Below are 21,249 nucleotides of genomic sequence, written 5' to 3' on the forward strand. Positions count from 1 at the left end.
TCAAATACGATTTTAAAAACTGATCCCATGTTTTGACCTTTTAAAGGTACAGTGTGTAGGATGCAGCAACATCTACTGGTAAAGTTCCATGATGCAACTCACCTCATTCTTGCCTTCCAAGCAGGAAGGAGTCTATTGGTGCATTTCCACGAGCAGTCCAGGCTCGTCTCGGCACCGCTTCAGTCGCAACTAAAAGTCAAAAGGGGTTTAGTTTGTCCATTAAAAGTATGGCAGTTCAACATGGCAGTTTCTACAGAAAAAAGATCAGCTCCTGAAATATAAAAGGCTCACTCTCAGGAAACGCTGGGGGGGGGGGAAGCATTTCATACATTCAGGTGATTGTACGTTCAAAAATCTGAGCATAAACAAAAAAATAAAGCAAAGCCACAGTGAATCGTATACAAGTAATATTTCCCTCTGGAAGAGATGGGGGTACAATAGTGAAAAGCATATGCAACAAGTAACAGATGATCAAAGAGCACAGATTATTTGCTGGAATATATAAAACAGAAACACATAAGCATTCCTATTTAATTCCATGTATGATAATTTTTAAAGAGCAATGAACTGTGGTCACCTGTGAAGCCTGATCCAGACAGATCCATCAGGCCTGAGTGAAACGTGCTGTGGGAACATCGGGGGGAATAAAAACCTGCTGAAACCATCACGCAGACTTTAAGTGATCTCCATAGGCCTGGTTTGTATCACATATATGTCTCTTTCTCTCGTCTAATGTGAGAGCATGAAGGGTTACAACAGCACTCAAATAAAAGCAGGTGCAGAAGAGGAGGAGGAGGAGGAGGAGGAGGAGGAGGGCCTCTGCATGACCCGGGCCTCAAACACGAAGCATAAAGTGTTCATCACAGCTGTAAGTGGAGCTCTGTGGTGTCTCCCTGAATGGATCTGCAGAGAGGTCCTTAGTGTGTGTGTGTGTGTTCTTGTACTTACAGCATACTGAGGACCAGTGAGGGTTTTTAACCAATGAAGTGAGGTCATTTTTACGGAGTGAGGACATTTTGGCCGGTCCTCACTTTGTTTTCATTGAAATAACTTCCTTAGGTTGCTATAACATGCTAAACTCAATTTTTCAAAAAAAAAAAAAAAAAACATTTTGGATGACATAGTATAGTATGAAGTTTTTGTCAAATTTTGGACCAAAACTTTTTGGTCAAATTTTTTTTTTCAAATTTTGGACGACAGTATAGTATGATTTTTTGTCAAATTTTGGACAAAAAATGTTTGGTCAAATTTTTTTTATTATTTTGGTCGACATAGTATAGTATGAAGTTTTTGTCAAATTTTGGACCAACAATTTTTGGTCACATTTTTTTTTCTAATTTTGAACGATATAGTATAGTATGAAGTTTTTGTCAAATTTTGGACCAAAAATTTTTGGTCAAATTTTTTTTTCACATTTTGGACTATATAGCATAGTATGAAGTTTTTGTCAAATTTTGGACCAAAAATTTTTGGTCAATTTTTTTTTTCACATTTTGGACGACATAGTATAGTATGAAGTTTTTGTCAAATTTTGGACCAAAAATTTTTGGTAAATTTTTTTTCTTCACATTTTGGACGACATAGTATAGTATGAAGTTTTTGTCAAATTTTGGACTAAAAATTTTTGGTCAAATTGTTTTTTCTAATTTTGAACGATATAGTATAGTATGAAGTTTTTTTTCACATTTTGGACCAAAAATTTTTGGTCAAATTTTTTTTTTCACATTTTGGACGACATAGTATAGTATGAAGTTTTTGTCAAATTTTGGACCAACAATTTTTGGTCAAATTTTTTTTTTTCAAATTTTGGACGACATAGTATAGTATGACGTTTTTGTCAAATTTTGGACAAAAAATGTTTGGTCAAAATTTCTTTTTATTATTTTGGTCGACATAGTATAGCATGAAGTTTTGGTCAAATTTTGGACCAAAAATCTTTGGTCAAATTTTTTTTTCTAATTTTGGACAATATAGTAAAGTATGAAGTTTTTGTCAAATTTTGGACCAAAAATGTTTGGTCAAATTTTTTCTTCAAATTTTGGACGACAGTATAGTATGACGTTTTTGTCAAATTTTGGACCAAAAATGTTTTCAAATTTTTTTTTTAAATTTTGGTCAACATAGTATAGTATGACTGCAACCAGTAGTTCTTTGTAGATGTCATTCATGAAGTAGATATTTGTAATTGTGTTGATTTATAAAGTGGAAATGCTGGTCCTCACTTTGTCAGCAACCCAGTCCTCAGTATACAGCAAGTACAAGAATGTGTGTGTGTGTGTCAGTCTTTCTGATGGGCTGTTAAGACCTAGCAGAGCGCAGTGATCCCAGAGCACTCTCCAGCAAAAGGCCATATGGTCCTGATTAAGGCCGGGGCGACGTCGGATTAAAGAAATTCATCTTGAAACAGTCTGGATAGTTCTTGCCATAACAACTTTGAGGAGCTGACACCGATGAGACCACAAATCAGTCTGAAACTAATATTTAGCTTCTCTTTTTCATGTCAAGTGAGCCACAAGAGTGGAAAGGACGCCAGCTGGAGGCGATTCCCCCCCCAACACATTTCAGTGCGCAGAGGTGAGAGAGGAGGAAGGTGCTCTGGCCTTGATTTAACAGCCTATTATGTTTCTTTCCTCAAACAAAACACTGAAACACATGCTTCCCATCAGCGAGATGTTATTCCAGCTCTGGCACCTGGTTCAAACCATCAGAGCAGGAAAATAATTTCAGCCAATATAAGAAGAAAAGGCTCTCAGGTGTCTATGAAGCCCCAGAGACTGATCACATTCACCAATTTGCTTGAAATTATTTTAAATTGTGTAATAAAAGCTTTGAGCTACAGCCTCGTGGTGCTTTGAATTAAAACCACATGTCCAATTCATACAGAGTGAGCCATAAATTATAGTTAACATTTTTAAAGGATGGGATCTTGGCTGCAGTCACGTAGACACAATTCTCTGAAATCAAGCTGCCAAACTGTATAACGGCGCAACTCAAAAATCTGAAAGACAAAGCAGAATGAGCGTAAAAGAAGATTGTGTGGACGACTAATCAACGGCAGAACAACGGGAAAAGCAGTCAGCGGAGGGACATTACATCACCTGAGGTCACGAGCTCCTCCACTGATGTCAGAAGAAATTACATTTAAACAAAACAGAAGATTACGGTGGATATATTTGAGGAAACGAGTGGTGACACAGCAATCAGACAACTGTTAACTACGCGGACGTGACGCCGTGTACTGCACTGTGATTTGCATTATAACAACTTATTCCATTAACTCACTGGCTGCCAACGACGTCTAGCGTCTGAAGAAAGAAGAGGATCTACTCTTTCTTTTGGTAGTTTCGGTGTTGACAGTCATAACAAACTGTTTTGTGGATCTTGGAAAATCAAGTCAAAATGCTGTAAAACACTGAAAATGGCTGGCAGCCAATAAAGCATTAATAAAGTTATTTTAGGAGTTTTAGTTGCCGCATGTTTTGGTGCACACCAACAAATGCCATTTGACATTGACAACGATTGCACATTCTGTCACCGAAAAACGAGACAATTCCCACATTCCCACAGCTACCCGTCGTCGAAATAGGCCTTTTTGAATTTGCTTTTAAGGAGACTCGTTGTGGCAGAAAGTTCTACTTTTAAATAACTTTAATTTGTAATTTTAAAGGGGAAATAAGTAGTTTATAGTGCCATCTAGAGGAGAGGCTGAACTTTACAACAAAGACCTGCTGCTCTGCTCACCCCCTCCCTTCCCTGAGCGCTACGGTATCCTCAGCTGGTCAAATGTCGTCCTCGTCGTCTTTCTCCGTGTCAGCAGATGAGGTTCGTGAGGCGAGGGAGAGGGCGGAGCTACCGCGGCCGTAGCAGACGTAGCGAGAGAGTGGAGGCGGGACTTCTGCTACAAGTAAAGAGACGCTTGATTTGTTCTCTCGCGTTTGTCCTTACAGGCTCCGGTAGAAACATGGCGTCTCGCTGCTAACAGTGGCTATGCAACCGCGGCCCGCGACCATGTTATTTTACATGACTTTTTGAAACACTACGAAAATGAAACAAAAACTATTATACAGCGACTAGACAATGCAGGAGCACATAATATGTATAAAAAAGTGGATTTTGGGTTATATAAACCCATAAATACTACATATTGTACCTTTAAGACAATTTCTAATGTTTATCTGGTCGTCAGATTTCCCTCTTGCTGTAGTATTGTATCACGGCTTAACTGGACATCATCTTCAAAGCAAAAAAACAGAGAGTGAAAGATTTTTTATTAGAAAACGATGACAGCCAAAGAGACAAATTTTAGCCAGCATCTGAACAGAAAACAAAATCAACAGATCTTGGGAAAAAACACCGGGCAAAACAAGCGTCATAGAAACTCAAATGTGGTACTGAAAAACATACCAATAGAGGAAGAGCGTACTCAGCAGCTTTCCACATGAAAGAAAATTCAATTTGTCCAGGGATTAGTGTGACATCTCGCTCTGATCCTTCCGCAATAACTCGACAGATCTCGCACAATCCGCTCTCCACGGCGGCCGTTTGTGAAATCTCATTCTTTCCACAGGTAAGAATGTAGTCTCCAAACACGAAGAGACTTCAAAAATGATAAACCCTTAAACTGCCTTGCGGTGGTACTCTGGAGGGGCAACCTCATAGTCACTTGCATTGAATAGTGATGCAGAGTTCTTTACAAGATACCTGCAAGGGAGCAACAGGTCACTCATTTTGGCTGCCGGAAAAAAATCGAACATTTTCATTTTTCAAGTTTTATTCACAGCTTTAAGAGGAACTTGAATACTCACTTGAGGAAGTCTTGTAGATAACTGAGCAGGAGTGCAAGGCTCTTCTCGTCCAGCGGAGTGTACGCCAGCATAGCTCCGATTCTCACTTAAAAAAAAAGAAAAAAAAAAAGAACCCAAACAAAGAAGAGTTTTACACACAATCACTAACCTTTTCCTACACAAATACAGAAATATTTCCACTCGAGTGGCATAACATAGCAACTTAATGGTTGTATTATGGCAACTATTTGGATTGAGTTGTTGAGAGAGAAAAGTGGATTTTTCTTTGGACAACAACATGATAGAAATTCAATTTGCACCTAAATAAATGAGACTATGGGTATTTGTAAACTAAATCTTTACATGTGAATGTTACCCAACCACAGCATGGACATGAGACCGTTGTGGACGAGGAGCTACATTTTGGAATCCAGTTTTTTTCTCTTCTTATAGCCAAATTATCTGTAGACGCAGACCAATACTGACATTTCCGAGTTCTTGAAATCTGGCAATTATTTTTTCGGCAAACATATTATACACACAATTACACAAATAATTAGTAGGGAATCTAGGAAATGTGAGTTTTAACTATGTAAAGGATGTCCAGATTAGACATTTATTGTGGCCTGGTCTTTCCTGGATAACAGAGCAGCTGAATTTACCTCTCTTTTTTTTTCTTCTTTTAAATCACGTGTCAAACTCAAAGCCTGGGGGCCAGATGTCGCCCGACATGTTGTTTTATGTGGCCCGCGAGTGATTAATTGGTCTTAAAAATCTGTGTTAAAATAGGTCTATGCTGCTTTAAGGCGTGCGTTGACCATAAACTACATTTCCCATAATGCATTTGGGCGATTGCGTTACCTGCTAAGTGACGGCACCGCCACCAGATCGCAGTGTATCATTGTATATGCATGATGTGACAAGTGAAAATGAATAAGTAATAAATACAGAAAGTTATTTAGCAATATGTTACGGAGTAGTTACCTTTAGTTTACATTATATTTGGTTACATTTATTCTGTTTGACAGTTACATCTGGCACTTTGAGGGTAACCATTATGCTGATGTGGCCCTCAGTGAAAATGAGTTGAAGTCAAGGAGAATGAACGAAGAGTATGAAGCACAGACTCTGTACTGCTGCTGCCAGACAGAGGGAGAGCTAAATCAGCTCTGTTTGTCTAAAACATGTTAAACTGCAACCAAAAGGATTTCTTTCATATTTATTTAATATATTGTATATATTTACATTCTGTACAAGGGTGGAGTGAACCAGAGTGAATCGAAAAAAGGCACTATGTTAAAATATGACCAATTATATTGAACATGGGTAATATGAAATAAATGTCACTATGAATGTGAACTATTTAAACCCCTGCTGCAGTCTACAGTTGAGCTGCATGAAGAACCTGCTCACTAAAATAAGAGGACAGCCGGCGCTTATGTAAAGCCCTGCAGCTGAAGTAGAAGATCAGGCTGATTGCTTTTAAAAAAAAATCCTACTAAAGGCAGACCTGACTGTAAAGAGTGCATTAAAGCCATATATCCTCATAATAAACAATGCAAACCGTGTGATGTTGTGCACGTGTTTTTCATACCAAAGAGTCTGAGTAGATGTGGAGCGCCGTAGATCTGAGAGATGGATGTGTCTGGGTGGTTGGCCAGGACGTCTGCGTACTGCGGCCTCTCAAATTTGTAGAGGAGTTGTGTCCCAAGCATAACGTTGAAATACTCCCGGATACCAGCAACCACCTCGTTCACAGCAAACTCCCTGTGGCGTGAATAGAAAAACATGTCGTTATATCTTTACGACATATACACAGAAACGGAAAAAAGCGAGTCGCGTTTTGATTGTGCGATATTGCAAAGAGAAGAACAAGAGTATTTTTTACTTGCTGTCAGAGTTTCCTCTTGATTTCTTGTAGTTTGCATAATCTTCGAGGACTGTGTCGACATTTTTTTTGGCAGGTAAATGGAAAAGCTGAACATGAAACAAAAAGAAACATTTAATATTCTGTAAATAAAACATGTAAAGAGTTTAAATTTAATCTAAAAAAAAAAAAAATCACAGATTTCTGACCTGTTTTTGACGCGTAATCAGGTCCCAGTCATCCACAAGCCACGGTTTAAGCTCCTCTGGGATTTTTACTTTAACCTCCACTCGATTAATAAAGGTCTCTTCCTAAATGACAAAAGTGAAAAGGGAGCTCAAAAATAAATAATGCATCCTATTCATATCATATTAAAGGTCACAGAGTGGTCCTGTTGCACATATATGTTAGTTATGGAGGTCTACTTACATATATTAACTTGTTTTTATGCTCAAAAACCTCCTAGTTGCTGTAAACTAGCCGATAGAAATCCTCTTTTCTGACAGTGTTTTTCAGCCGCGATGTTTCAGAGTGAACGTTCACCCCCAGAAGACAGAGTCTTGTGATTGGCCAGTACTATCCAGCACATCCGTTCTCAGAAGCGCAGCGCCCCCCTCTGGAACGGCGGATGCACTGCTCCTCATTATCAAAACATTGTTTTAACAGTGTTTAAAAATAGCTTCTTCACGACTCCCCGCCGCAGTCCCTTTTATGACTTTAAACCAGAGTCAGACCCAGAGTCAGAAGACACTGTTGCTCGTCAAACACCTCCACAACGGACGTTATTCTTCTTCTGCGGTTCAATGTACGCAACCGGATGTGCCCGGACTACCGCCCGGAGCAGGACGATCGGTTGTTCAGGAGAACCGCTGCTTACGTAACTATTACGGGATTTTCAGTGATCTCGTTGAGCCCCGAGATTACAATAAAACACAACGTTCTCCGCAGTGGCTGAACTGTTTGTTTTCGAACCGTCAGGGCTTCATAAACAAGGTAATGACGCAGATACACACCAAAAAAAACAGCGATAATAGGAACTCCCGGTCTAGTTCCGCTTTAAAAGAAACCACAGATGAGAACATTATTACATGTGGGTTTAATAGATTTGTGTACTTACACTTTCAACTGTTGGGTCAACACGTGCCCTTTTCTTCCGTGGAGGGTGTGTCGGGTCTCCTCCTGAACTCGTCCCTTCTCCTGGTCCAGGAGCTGCACAGACATCATTATTAACATGTAAACGCTCATCAGTTCATGAACGCAGCATGAAACATGCGTGTGAAATCTTGCAGAATTATACACTTACTCTTCTGTTTGTTCTTTTTGGTTTTCCTACAAGAAGGAGAAAAAAAAACAGATTTAAAATATTGATAATAATATATAAATGTACAGTTATAAGAACTCTGCAGCGGTTTAGCAAAACACCACCACGTCCACGAGCAAAGTAGAACAACAAATCTCACACTTCATTTTTCTGCGGTGGAGCAGGCAACTTCTTATTCGGTGCAGCACCCCTCATTCTTCCTTCTACATAATGGTCTCTGGATGAAGAGAATAAAATAACTGTTACATACAAGAATGAGGTTACATTGTTACAGGCAGTTGAAGTGTTTGAATATATATTGAGTATTTCAGTGGGGCTGAACGATTGTGATTATTTTGAGAGGAATTGCGGTATCAGATTATTAATTATTCTCATTTTCATTTAAAAAAACATATTAAAAATTATTTATTTATTTCTTCAGTCTGTAGAATAAGATGTGCATAAATCTACAATGATATTGTCACATTGTTCAGACCTATATTTCAGCATTTGCATTTTGTTTCAGTTGCAGTTTCGTTTACATCGTGACAGTAAAAGCAAATACGGCTGTGTGTACTTTAACTCCTTATGGAGGCGTTTCTAAACTACAGGTATCAAACCTAACATTAAAAAGGATAACGACTTACTGATTGGCCCTCTGAAGCTCTTTTTGTTTCTGCAGATTACTGTCCACATACTTCAGAACTCTGCTTTCAGGAACCCATTCGTCCCAGCTGAAAGAGAAAACGCCAGCAAATTAAGCCCGTGTGGAATATTTGATTGTACAAATATTAAAAGAGTTGAGTCATCAGAGAAAAGCCCTTACTTCTTATTCCAACCACTGTAATGAATAAAGTATTTTATTTGTTTTTCCTTGATGTTTATCTTAACACACTGCAAGAAAAAGACACAATTCACTGTCAGAACATGACATCAGTAACACACAGATGAGGATTAGAGAGACTACAGATTACATGAACCAGCCTACCTTAGCTTCGTAGAGCAATGGCCCATGAAAACACAGCACTCTTTCACCTGAACAGTGGAGGTCAATCAAAATCAATCAAAATCCAAGTGTAACAAAGTTAAACTGCGTAGGCAAATACTTGCAAACACATACGAACACTTTATGAGAGGCGTTGAACAGATTGATTACTAATTTAAATATATATCTATGGAAGTAAATCTGGTGCCATCTGAGTTTGAATTCGAATTTCTAACACTGAATTTTTTTGCATCGAAATTAGACTTTGAATTTTAAATACCATCAAATTTCAAGCACTGTTTTTTTTTTGCCATTTATTTTTTTCAACGTTGAAATAAATTCAGTTGCAAAAAACTCGATGTCTCAAAAAATTCAGTTGCAAAAAATTCAATTTCTCAAAAAAATTCACTTGCAAAAATTCAGTCGCAAAGAATTCACTTGCAAAAATTCAGTCGCAAAAACATCAGTTAATATCCGGGTCACCAGAGAGAAGCAATCGATCCCTGTCTCAATTCATCCAACACCAATCAACGTACGCTCCATTGGCCATACATGAATTACAGTTTAATACTAAACCTCATAACTTGATTTGTGGCGCCACCACTGGCTGCTCCTTGTTGTCTATCAGACGAACGGAGTAAATGCAATAAGCGCCTGGCTGACTGCAAAATGTCATCATGCTGATAACCCTGTCATCACAAACAGCACAGAAAAATGAGGATATTACAAACCAGTAGAAAAAAGATGATGTTTTAAACAGATAAAAGTTACTGGACTTTAATTAGGATGACCATATTTAGAAAGGAGACCACTTGGCTCTGCTTCGAGATACTTAAATTATACTAGGATGAATTGAGACAGGGATCGATTGCTTCTCTCTGGTGACCCGGATATTAGCAGATGTTTTTGCAAGTGAATTTTTTGCAACTTAATTTTTGCAAGTGAATTTTTTGCGACATTGAATTTTTTGCAACTGAATTTTTGAGACATCATTTTTTTTACACTGAATTTATTTAAACGTTGAAAAATGGTTTGATGGTTTTTAAATTCAAAGTTTAATTTTGATGCAAAAAAATTCAGTGTTAGAAATTCGAATTCAAACTCGGATGGCACAGATTTACTTCCATATATATCCAACATGGAAAACCTGCAACCAAGGACAGGCTGAATTTAAAATGGCACGATTTAAGATTAATATTAGTATTGAGGGATTTGCAGAAAATACCCAATTCATTTATAATTAATATTCGACAGTGACATTTTACTGGTAAACATCATTCGATGCACAAACGATTATAATGCAAGGACGTTGTGTGTGTGTGGGGTGTTATAATTTTTTGTTCCAGTAAAAACAATTGCATAACTAGGAAGTGATAGTAATATATACTTAAGTGGGGGTTTGCGTTCATTAAAATAAGTAGATTAACACAGAAAAAGCCACGAACGCATTCATTCACAGCACACGTAGCATCAATAACGGGAGCGCGGTTCAAACAGAGCAGAGAGGAGGCGGTGAATGAATGAAGCTAGCTGCTAACGCCGAGGCTAACACTCAGAGCATGAATGAAGCCACTGCTGCGTCACCGCTACAGAAACACTGATGGAAACACAACATGGCACACGATTTAAACAACACGGTGTATCTATCAAACACAGCGGGGTCGCGCCTCGTCTATCGGAACAAACAATGAAAGCTAACAGTGCTAGCTGCTCGATGGCGGCGGTCGCTGTGTCTGCTTCGAACCGAGCGCTAGATAACATTTTCAGCGGCTGCGGCGCCGAACGACCCCGCGGATCAACGAGGAGAGAAAACCCACAGCTCTTCACCTTCTTGAAATTTAGGCTTCGGGTCCTGTTTCGGCGCCATTCACGGATTAAACTATCAAAATATGGGGGAAATCGCCAGCTTCCATTCCAGTCTGAAACGGCGCCGCTCTCTAAAAACGTCATGATCCGCGCGATGACGTATTAACAGTGCGACAATATGTGCGCTGAAAAAAATGACACATTTGACAATAACAAATACAGTACAGTGCATTTTAATTTATAAATTCTATGGTTTTATACTTAAATAAAATAAAAAACAACACAATATTTAGTGAATCCGTTATATATTCTATAATAATGTGCGCCTGATATGTTCTATTTATATCCAAGTATACGAGGATTGATGTGACATATTGACGTTTTATGTGGGGTGAACTTTTAATTTTGAGTAAAATATGGACTTGCTCTAAATTTTCGTTAAAAAAACATGATTATTTATGTATATATGTATACATACAAATATACAAACATATATATATACACACACACACACATATGTGTTTTATGTGTATATATGTGTGTATTCACTAGGTGAAATAATAATTAAAAAAACTAAACAAAAAAAAAATCTTACCTTGTATTTTGGGAAGAACACAATGGAGCTAAATCAGGACTGCCCTCAGACCAACTGCAACGGTGCACTTTCTTAAATGGGTTTAATTCTTACAAATATCAAACAGCACAGTAGACCTTGTAGCGGTTCAAAATGATCAAAGCCTCACATGAGTTATTGACATCATCTGATAATAAAACAGACAGACGAACAAAAAAAATGTTACAATGCATGTCAAGCAACAAAGACATCTTTAAATAGCATTAATTATATAATTACAAACGAAATATCACATACAATGACAGCAATGCGTAATCCACGAATCAAACGAATGCTGAAAAACACATATGATAATAAATAATTCTAACTGTAAGCACGAGTAAAGAAATATAAAGCGAGGGGATGCGTCCGTGAAAACGTCAATGGTTTTAAACTTCTGGGCCAAAACGAGGCTGCTGTAGGTACACTGAACAACAGAAAAGGGCTATGCATCCTGTGGACTCACTGAGGACCAGAAAAGCACACACAAACAGGTGCTCTTCCAGGTATGGAGAGACATGCAAAGCTGAAAACTACTCGTGATTTTACTGCAACCGTGAACTCTTCACTGCTCCACACAACCTTAAGATAAAAAAAAGCAAGTGCTAAAATCAAACAAAAACATACCATGAAATGTAGTTCACCCACTTGCAATCAATGAACACAGTTTTTAGCTTTTCAATTAAATAAATACTTCAAATAGACCTGAAACAAGCCTTGTCTTGAAAGTGGGGATTTGTTGATGTTCACTAGCCACTTCACTGTAGTTTTCGGTGTATATTTTACTGTAAAATAATTGACAGATGTACTTTAAAACAAATACAGAATACTGCAAATCTCTGATGTGTATAAAGGTCCAATTGTGTTATTTGACAAGAGAAGGCTGCTTGACAGAGTAGTGCCACTCATTCACACACTAGAAAGCCTGGTCTTACAATACTGTCTCCCAAATAATATGGACTGTGTGTTATGTTCGTACTAAAATGTTTGTGTTTGATTTGACTGGAAGAAACTAAGAGGAAGAGATATGACAAAACAGGGATGTAGCGTTTGCTTTCGCAATTATAGTGGCAACAGTTTCTAGAGGCATAGGGAATGCTTCTTTTTTTAAAAAACAAAAAAAACAGCATACATCCAACATAACTTACATTATAAATAACTCCTTAAAAATAATGACCACAGCATGAATGTCTTACATAAACATCTACAGTGATGGCAATAAACGGCCAGATCGTTCTGCTGCCAAATAACTGCCGACAGAAGTGATGCCATTTGGAAAATAGAGAAGTGTTACACATTTTTTCTGTTTCGCTGCGACTCGTCTTTTGTACATCTATAACAATGCCCATTTTCTTTATATTCTGAACAACACGTTCTATAAGGTGAAACCTTATCGGGTTCTGTGCATGTAACATACTGAAATAATGCCATTGACATGGAATATCGAAATAAAACTGTAAAAACCAGGTACAAAAGATACAATATAATCAAAGGACCACATGAAGAGGTGTGAAAAAGTCTTCAGTATTCACAGAAAAATATCAACTGAAGTAACTAACTGGACAAGAAGCGTCCTAAGTCTATATACATATGATAAGTAAAATTGAAAATAGATTTTCCTCTCTGTACATAGGGCTGTATTCTTTCATCTTCCTCTTCCGTATTTACAAAGAACTCGTGTTCTTAGGGTCCGCCTTGTCTTTCAGTTCTGTGTGATCTAGTCAAGAGAGATAACGTCAGATATGGAGCCGTAAATGGCCGCCGCTGCCGCCGCAGCTTCCACCGAGGACCTAGACAATCCTGAGATGGTGTGGCTGTCCCTGTCTCTGTCTCGCTCTCTGTCTTTATCGCGGTCCCGCAGGCTGCTGGAAGAAACCAAACTGCTGGTGCTGCCGCTGTTGCTGCCCCCGTTGGTGGCTGCCAGCGTGCTGCTGCCAGGAGTGCCAGGCTGCTCCCGTAGCATCTGAGAGGAGCCGTAGGGCAGGAAACGGTTGAGAAGCAGCTCGTGGTCCTCCGTCACAGATGCAGCTGCTGCGGCGGCCATCACCATGTTGTAATGCTAACAGAACAGAGAGGAAATAAAAAGACGGCTAAGTAACAAACTATTTTAAATTAGCAAAATGTGTTCACCCCCTTGTTCATGGTCGCATTAACAAAACATCCGGGTAAAATAGCCTCCGAGTTGACAAGTTAGGAGAAAAAGAAAAACAAGTATATATATATATATATATATATATGTATATACAGTACTGTGCAGAAGTGTTAGGCCACCATTAGATTTGTTGTTTTAGCTGCTGCTATAATGACAATAGAGGATCATTATTTCTATTTTACTTAACTGGAACACATGCAGAAAATATGTATGCAGTTTTTTTTTGTTTTTTTGTGTCAAGTTTTTAGCGTGATCAACCCTTACACTTGAACAATAACACAGCTCTGTTGATACTGAATTGGAACCTTCATTATTGTTACTGGTAAATCCTGTGTTTGTCCTACTATATCATTTCAAGAAATATCTGCTGTAAAAAAACATCACGTTACGCCAGGTTTATTCAAGACATGCTTGAGCATCACATACACATGTTGCATGAGTTAAACTCATTGACAGCTCGCTAATATATAAGAGCAGCTTTAAGTCGCATCACTTTATTCCAAATTCCAATGATCACAGAACTTGACAAACAGAAAAAACAACAGAGCTGGTGGTGCCTGAAACTTTTGCACAGTACTGTATTAAAAAAAAACATGTTTTAGTGTTTAATCTATAAAATTAATTATTGTGTATGAGTTTTAAATATCAAAAATTCAAATCATTGTCAAATGAGTTCACCCAGTGTTGATTAAGCCTATCAGTTCCACACAACACTCTCTGTGTTCCTCAATATAACTGTTTCAATCTTGTGTCACCCAGTGACATTCCTGGCCTACACACACAGGAAGCGACTTGATTCATGTCAAGACAGACAAAGGCAACAAGAACATTGTGCTCATAAACTAAGGCCCCATCCACACGGAAACGGAAGAACATGTAATCAATCTTTTTTCTAACATAGTCCACACAAAACCCCCCTGCACGACTCTAAATGCTGTAGTACATATGCCAGGCCTGTAGGTGAAGATGTAGTCTGCTACACCAAAAACTGGAGAAGACATAGAGCATGCACATATGGCATGTGCGCAGTGTACTTTATTCAAAAAGTGTATGAATGGACAAATAGTGTTTTAGTGCTCAACAAAACGCTCTTTCCTTGGTTAAAACGATATGATGAAAAACACGTTTTCCTGTTGACAGCTCCTGCAGTTGCAGTGGAGCTTTAAGTCTTAAAGGGTGAGATTCTGAAGAGCTCATGGTCTTAAGTGCATGGTGAGAATGCATGTGTGTGATTTTGCTACTTACACAGCATGTAATCTTGGCAGAAAATCAGGCAGCGGGTGCAAAGGGTTTGTTCTTCTAAATTATTTGTACGTGTGTATCGGGCATAACATAAGTTAAGTCAATAACATTTTTCAGTTGCCTGTATCTGGCACATTGATATTTAAATGTCAGAAAACTGGAAAAGTTAACAATAAAATGTATCTGATTGTTTGTGAGGTGAAGGCGTGTGAGCAGATCCTCTACAGTGGCAGCAAGAACTTTCACTGAGGGATAGGTATGTGGTCCTTGGCAAAAGGTCCCTCTGCCTCCGCCCTCTACTGATCCTCTGTCCTATCAACAACACCATTAGACTGCACAGGATAACGAACCGCGCCGACATCTAATCTGCATTTAATGGCTGAGGAAGGGGAGGAGTAGAGCGCTGAAGAATGTTCCTGTGAGTGTACGTGCATTGTGAACCCCGTCTATGCAGTTGCATCTAATGTGCTGTTTAAGTAAGCATGAAAATACCTGTGCAATTAACTTTTCTGCTGCCTCAAGGTAGCAATGATCCAACAATGTGGCCGACCACACCTCATTTTAAGAGCAACACACCTATAGGCGCAAGTGGTTTCGCTGCCTACACAAAGTGGCGACGGGGCGTGTAAATGACAACGCATCAATTGGAAACAAGTAATGACGCTTTGTGTCAGGTGTAAAACAGAATCCTCAGAGTATCCCAGTTGTATTATTCATTAAACCAATTTTTCCATTATTTCGATTAAGTTGACTTTGAATAACAAACTGCCCAAGAATTAAATACAAATCACCCACGGCAAAATACACCAACAACGCAAATGCTACATGTAAAATTATTACATTTAAGATAAGGGCTCGGTTAGAAAATAAAAAAAGGACTGCATCAATATACTAAGGTGTGTATTTGAGAATCTGCGAGACATGTTGTTATGATGTTGATGAAAATACCTATTATGTATTTGTTATTAATGTCTACTTTCTAAAACCCAATATAAAAAGTGCGGTGAATAAATTTCGAGCAGAAATTCTGGGAGCTTTGAGCAGCAAATCCCCACCAGCTGTCTGAGTAAAATGTACCTGATTGTCGCCTTGGAGGAAGGAGAAGAAATTCAGATCTGCAAGAAAGAAAAGTCCAGTCATTCATTGAGTTCAGAACATTCATCAAATCTGCAGTAGCTCACTGATCAAATCCAACAAACCAGCCACACAAAATGTGTGTTGGTATTAAACTTGCATGTCTTGTGTACACTGAGAGAAAGATTATCCTGAAAGGTCAGTCCTTCAAAATTTGACTAAACTGTGTGAGATAAGGGATATCAGACATATGACAGGTCTACCTGGCAGGTCACTGGTTGTGTGATAATAGTGGCGGTAGTCCTGGATAAGAGGTGGAGGCGGAGGAATGTAGCTCGTCTCCACAGGAGGCATGCTGGGAGCTCTGGCCACAGGTGAGGCCTGGCCGTGTAGGTTCATGGCTCTGAGAGGAAACAACACGCATCCAGTTAATGAGAACCAGGGCTGTAACACGTCGACCTCAAGTGTGTGGTTTGAAGACTCACCCCTTGTTTGGAGGTGGAGAGACGGGTGACAGGGAGGGACAGGGCCTTTTAGGAGGCGGCTCGTCCTCTAGTTCGTCTTCCGAGGAACTGTCCAGTGTCAGGTCAATCACGTCAACCTTCTTGTTGTTATCGTTAGACGATCCCCGTTTTTGATCGTGTGTTTCTGTTCGAGACAAATCTAAAGAAGGACAACACAGTCACTCTCTGCCCACAGATCATGATGAAACTTAAAAGAATGTGACGTATGTGTGCTGCATACCGCTGGATACACCATTGTATGAAGCAGACACTTCCTGCACCTCTTTCTTTGACCTCATAGGGGACCAGTTTCCATCTTCTTTAAATTGGATTTCATCACAATCAGAACAGCTATTCAAGATTTCCATAAACAACCTGTGAAAACAGCAAGACGTTTCAGTCCAGTTTTAAAATAACATCTTTTCTCTTTTTTTTTATTTGCCATGTGCATGTTCTCCCTGTGTGTATGTGGGTTTTCCCCCCAAGCACACTCCAGTTTCCTCCTTTTTCTTTCCGACTCCTCTCTCTGAGTTTATGACACAAGGTGCAATTTCACAAACCCAGTCAACATAAAAAAAAACAGTCTAACCCAACTCTACCAGATGGACACAATTAAAACACAAATTTAAGTACAGATTATCAAAGTGGAATCAATCGGTTAAGATGAAGCAATGTTGTGCTCACCCGTCAATAATGAGCTGTTCATACGGTGCCTTCTTGTCGCAGACTGGACAGACCCACGTCGGTTTCTTCTCATTCATTTGGATGTAAAGTGTAGCATCGAAACACTGAAGGTGTGAGCATGTGATCGCTCTGCAGGGAATTGTCAACCTCATCTTCCCAAGCTTTAAAAGAAAACACAGAAGAAACACGTCACTTCAAATATCACTAAGTTCAATCATAAACATCACAAACGCAGTGGCACCCATCAACGTGTAAATATCAGGTTCTTGACAAAACACTGCAAACACACAGGCTTTTTTTATAAACAGCATAGTGAAGAGAAGTCTTTACAGGGCAAAGAAGAGACACTCGTAGACTGGTGGTGGCAATCTCGCTCTCTGGATCAGCGGTCAGTTTCTCTTTAACTATGAGGAAGAACAAGAAAAAATACAACTATTAATAACAATGGTTTTGATTCACTTCCTAATTAACACTTGTATAATACAAAGAATACACACAGGATATTGGATTGTATAAATCAATGAATAATACCACAGTTATCTGAAGTGCTAATATTTATGATAAGATATAAATGCAAGCTGTATTGCCTGGACATGGTTTACCAACATAATAAAAGTATAATAATTTATTTACATATATGCATGTTTAAATTTTAAGAAACCCCAAAAATACCATGATGATGAAACATAATGGATTCAATATGAAGCTCCTCGTGGAGTGGAGGAAAACCAGATTTTATTGTATGACATGCATTATGTGACTTCCTTACTGATGTAGCAGCATGTTCTGTGTTTTCCAAACAAAATTAAGTGGTTCCTTACTGAGAGCTCTTGAGTGGTCAGGGTTCCGAGTTCCTTTGCCCCGTAGTCTTTGCAATAAAACTGCAGATGACTGCTGTCTCACCAAATAAACAGCCATGGAAAAACTCTGACAAAGAAATAAAAGAGCCAGAAGGTCATAATGAGATGACACCCAGAGCAGAGGAAAGTCTACGAGTATCATTTCATAAAACCTTGCCAACATTTTAATATGAATGTTCTTACCCTGCCGATTTCTGAAGTCCATGACACCACAATGGTGTTGGGGACAGTGGTGGACAGTCGGACAAGTGAAGTTAAATTAATTGGACGACTGGGCCTTTTTGGTTCAACTCCATTTTTGGTGGGAGGAAGATATCCCTGCAGGGAAAACATCAAACATCAATGATTGCCAGTGGCGCTACATAGTCAAAGACTGACTAACAGCGACAGGACTCACCGGGAGATTACAGGGTTTGCCGTTCACCTTTACACACAGATTAGGGGGGAAGTGATCCTCCTGTGGACAGCTCGTCTCTGATAAACAAAATCTAAAAATAAACAGTGATAGGAAATGTTAAAAGTGATGTGCTTCTGTTGCCACTCAAAAAAGTTTGGCTCTTGCTTAAACCATTTCAATAGTGAAATCATGTATACAGTTGATCAGAACCACTAATCATTACAATAAATACAGTACATCCTGATGATAATAGTAAGGTTTTAAGGTCTGAAGAAGACAATGACAATTAGATATACCTTAACTGGACTTGAACAGCAAAGTCACATTTGGTCCCAGATATGTCCCTAAACAGTAAAGAAAGGTTAGGTCAGGCTAAACACAATAGCTAAAACAGATATTTCATAACAAGTGAGTCTAATATGATTTCTGTTTGCTGTCTCAGATCTTGCAAACAGTTAACTTTAAGTGGGTATGATTGTTACAATGCTTTTCCTTAATATTATGTGTTATTCAAAGCTAAAGACAGTTTGCACATTTCTCACTTACATGGAGCTGCTGATCTGTTGAACTTGGTGTGGTGTTAATGCAAAGGCATAACACGACTCCTGGAACCGCTGACCGTTGTCTGAGGCTATGGAAATAAATCATAAACAGAACAAGACAGTCAAGTGACAAACCATCATAAACCACTCGGTCATCATGTGAACATTTACAGAGTACGTTTTCAACAAGTCGTGGATCAGATATCTGTGGCCACAATATTCCTTCAATCGGCAAATGAGACACAAGACATGTAATCAGTGGACACAGAGCTGAGCAAGAAGGGAAGGATTTACCCAAACTAGTTGGCTTAATGAGCTCATCCAGTACGTCGTAAAAAGGCAGTCTCTGGAGTTTGACATCAGGGTGTACCGGATGCAGGGCAGAGGGGAGGTGAGGCAGACTTAACTCATGCTTAGGCCCAAGTAAAGAAACAGGGAGAAGAGGTGACGGGGAACCGTGGCTGTCAAACCCCAGCTGGGCAAGGCCAGCGGGAAGGCTGGAGGCAGAATGCACACCAGGCAGAGCAAGGTCCACTGGTGAAACCATTTTGGTTGGGAAGCGCCGTCTGTAGAGCTCCTTGATTTTCATCTGCACCGCAGGACTGCAGCCAGCCTTGAGTAGGTGAAGAGCTTTGGTCAAAAGTTCATGTTTGCGGCCGTGCTTATTCCGCCCCGCATATCCCAACAACACCTGGAGCTCCGAAACTCGAAGGCTCATTACCATTTGCTGGTGAAAAAAATGGAGAGTAGAAAAATGGTCTGTTATAGCGTGGAAAACATGTTTCTGCTCTGATGTAACGAAAGAGGTTGTCTTTTCTTACATGTTCTTAGTCATTAAATAAGTTTAAAACATTAACATTGATGCTGTTCCGATTCAAATCTTCCACTATCCTTCAAATTGTCCAAATCCCTAGGACTTCTGCTACAGGACAAGGAATAATAGGATATTTCCTTTAAAGTCTATCCCACAAAAATTCCAACCGAAGCCAATTATTGTGAATCTCTTGATAAATCATATTAAACATACAAAGCTCACTACTTTCGCAGAGACAGCCAGAGACTTAACTTATAAAGCTTGAGCTTACCATCACAAATTATTATTATACCACAGGAGAATTTTATTATTCTCCACAAAACAGCAAACATCGTACAGAGCAAAAATAATTGTTTTGTCAATTCTCAACAACATACCAAGCATTAGATTGTAAAAAGTCAAAGTTATCCCTACCTACTGTATTAACTGCACAATATTTGTTTGTTTACTGTTACTGCCAACACAATTCTTTGAGGATCTGTTGTACCAAAGAGGATCAGACACTGAACTTGTGCTTAAAGCTTTTATGCCTTTCAAATGTTTGATGTATTGTGATGTCGATGTATTTATCCCTTCATCAGACAGTGACTTTGTAGTGAAGTCTGTAGTAAAATGCATGCGATGTATTATTGTAACAACTACAGCTAGTGTGAGATATATAATATAGTGTATAGCAATATATTGTCAGCGGACGAAAGGGAAAGACGTTCGTGGATGAAGAGAATCAAAGATAAAAGTGTTTCGTGATGGTATTGAGTGTTAATGTTTATTGATTACCAAGAGACAGCACAACCTAGCTAACAGCGCATGTGTCGTCTGTCTAAAACACGTAGAATTACACTAATAACCACCAATACCAAAGATATCGAGGCTGTTGATTGTTATGACATTTTAAGTCTTATTATCGAATCGGGTCAGACACTACGTTAACGTTGATGGAAGCTAAATAGTGGCTGCCTTCCAGGGAATAGACAGAGCCCGTTTTTCATCAGACACTGCGGTCTGCCCGGCGAACTGACAATAATGTCATGTGTGTAACACTACAATGCTGTCGAGTTCAAAAAACGCTGACACAAAGGTGGCTTTGCTTTTTCCACGATAGCGATATGTGGCCTTATCTGCAGGTGAGCCGCTCAGCAGGGACAGTCTAACGCAGCGTCTGCAACAATAACAAAGCTAATGCTAACGAGCTAGCCAGCCAGCTAACAGTCTGTCTGGCCTCGTCTGCTTCGCTGTTGTGTTGGAATATGTTTGGATAACGACACGCGTTGGGTCTCCGCTGACAAGTAACACTGGTGCTACGGTTTGAGAACGGAATATCGCCCTGTGACACGTCTATTTCACAAGCTATGATAGAGGCTACCTTTACCTTCAGTTCCGCACTCTCCGCCATCTTCTTGCACTGGCTGCGCATGCGCAAAGGCCACCCTCCGGGGACCGACTCGATTCAAACTGGTCTGTCGCTCCCCAGGAACAGACAGCAGGGGGCGCTGCTGTAACATACATGGCGTCTAAGCTCCTGAAGATGACACGGATTACTGAGAACTTAAACGGTCTCCATCGTGGCCCTGGTTGACCCACTGTCCTGCGTGTTTTAGATAAAACATGCAGGGGTCCAGGTTTACA

The 21,249-nt window shown here is 39.4% G+C and overlaps 2 protein-coding genes across 4 annotated transcripts; both read right to left on the reverse strand.

The window, feature by feature from the left end:
- Positions 1–4,547: 4,547 nt before the first annotated feature.
- Positions 4,548–10,886, reverse strand: morf4l1 (mortality factor 4 like 1; the record flags this gene model as incomplete). 3 transcript variants are annotated; one of them, XM_083893886.1, is made up of 12 exons in its annotated part: positions 4,548–4,701; positions 4,806–4,890; positions 6,379–6,551; positions 6,673–6,761; positions 6,861–6,962; positions 7,769–7,860; positions 7,955–7,980; positions 8,112–8,189; positions 8,599–8,685; positions 8,778–8,845; positions 8,940–8,986; positions 10,764–10,803. In XM_083893886.1, the coding sequence occupies 12 exons, from the start codon at positions 10,801–10,803 to the stop codon at positions 4,617–4,619; spliced, it is 972 nt and encodes a 323-aa protein (XP_083750012.1). In that variant the 3' UTR covers positions 4,548–4,616. The 3 variants fall into 3 exon arrangements, with proteins under 3 accessions (XP_083750012.1, XP_083750011.1, XP_083750013.1); XM_083893885.1 differs by lacking the exon at positions 8,940–8,986 and having other exon boundaries at positions 10,764–10,886; XM_083893887.1 differs by lacking the exon at positions 7,955–7,980 and having other exon boundaries at positions 7,769–7,891; positions 8,114–8,189.
- Positions 10,887–11,695: 809 nt separating this feature from the next.
- pias1b (protein inhibitor of activated STAT, 1b) lies at positions 11,696–21,037 on the reverse strand (the record flags this gene model as incomplete). Its single annotated transcript, XM_083893142.1, has 14 exons — positions 11,696–13,414; positions 15,827–15,864; positions 16,087–16,226; positions 16,309–16,486; positions 16,568–16,701; positions 17,011–17,171; positions 17,341–17,414; positions 17,832–17,937; positions 18,054–18,188; positions 18,268–18,358; positions 18,564–18,611; positions 18,814–18,898; positions 19,104–19,536; positions 20,993–21,037. The coding sequence occupies 14 exons, from the start codon at positions 21,035–21,037 to the stop codon at positions 13,073–13,075; spliced, it is 2,010 nt and encodes a 669-aa protein (XP_083749268.1). The 3' UTR covers positions 11,696–13,072.
- Between the last annotated feature and the right edge of the window lie 212 nt (positions 21,038–21,249).

This window comes from Microchirus variegatus (genome assembly GCF_963457635.1).
Source record: "Microchirus variegatus genome assembly, chromosome: 8".
Classification (NCBI taxonomy): domain Eukaryota; kingdom Metazoa; phylum Chordata; class Actinopteri; order Pleuronectiformes; family Soleidae; genus Microchirus; species Microchirus variegatus.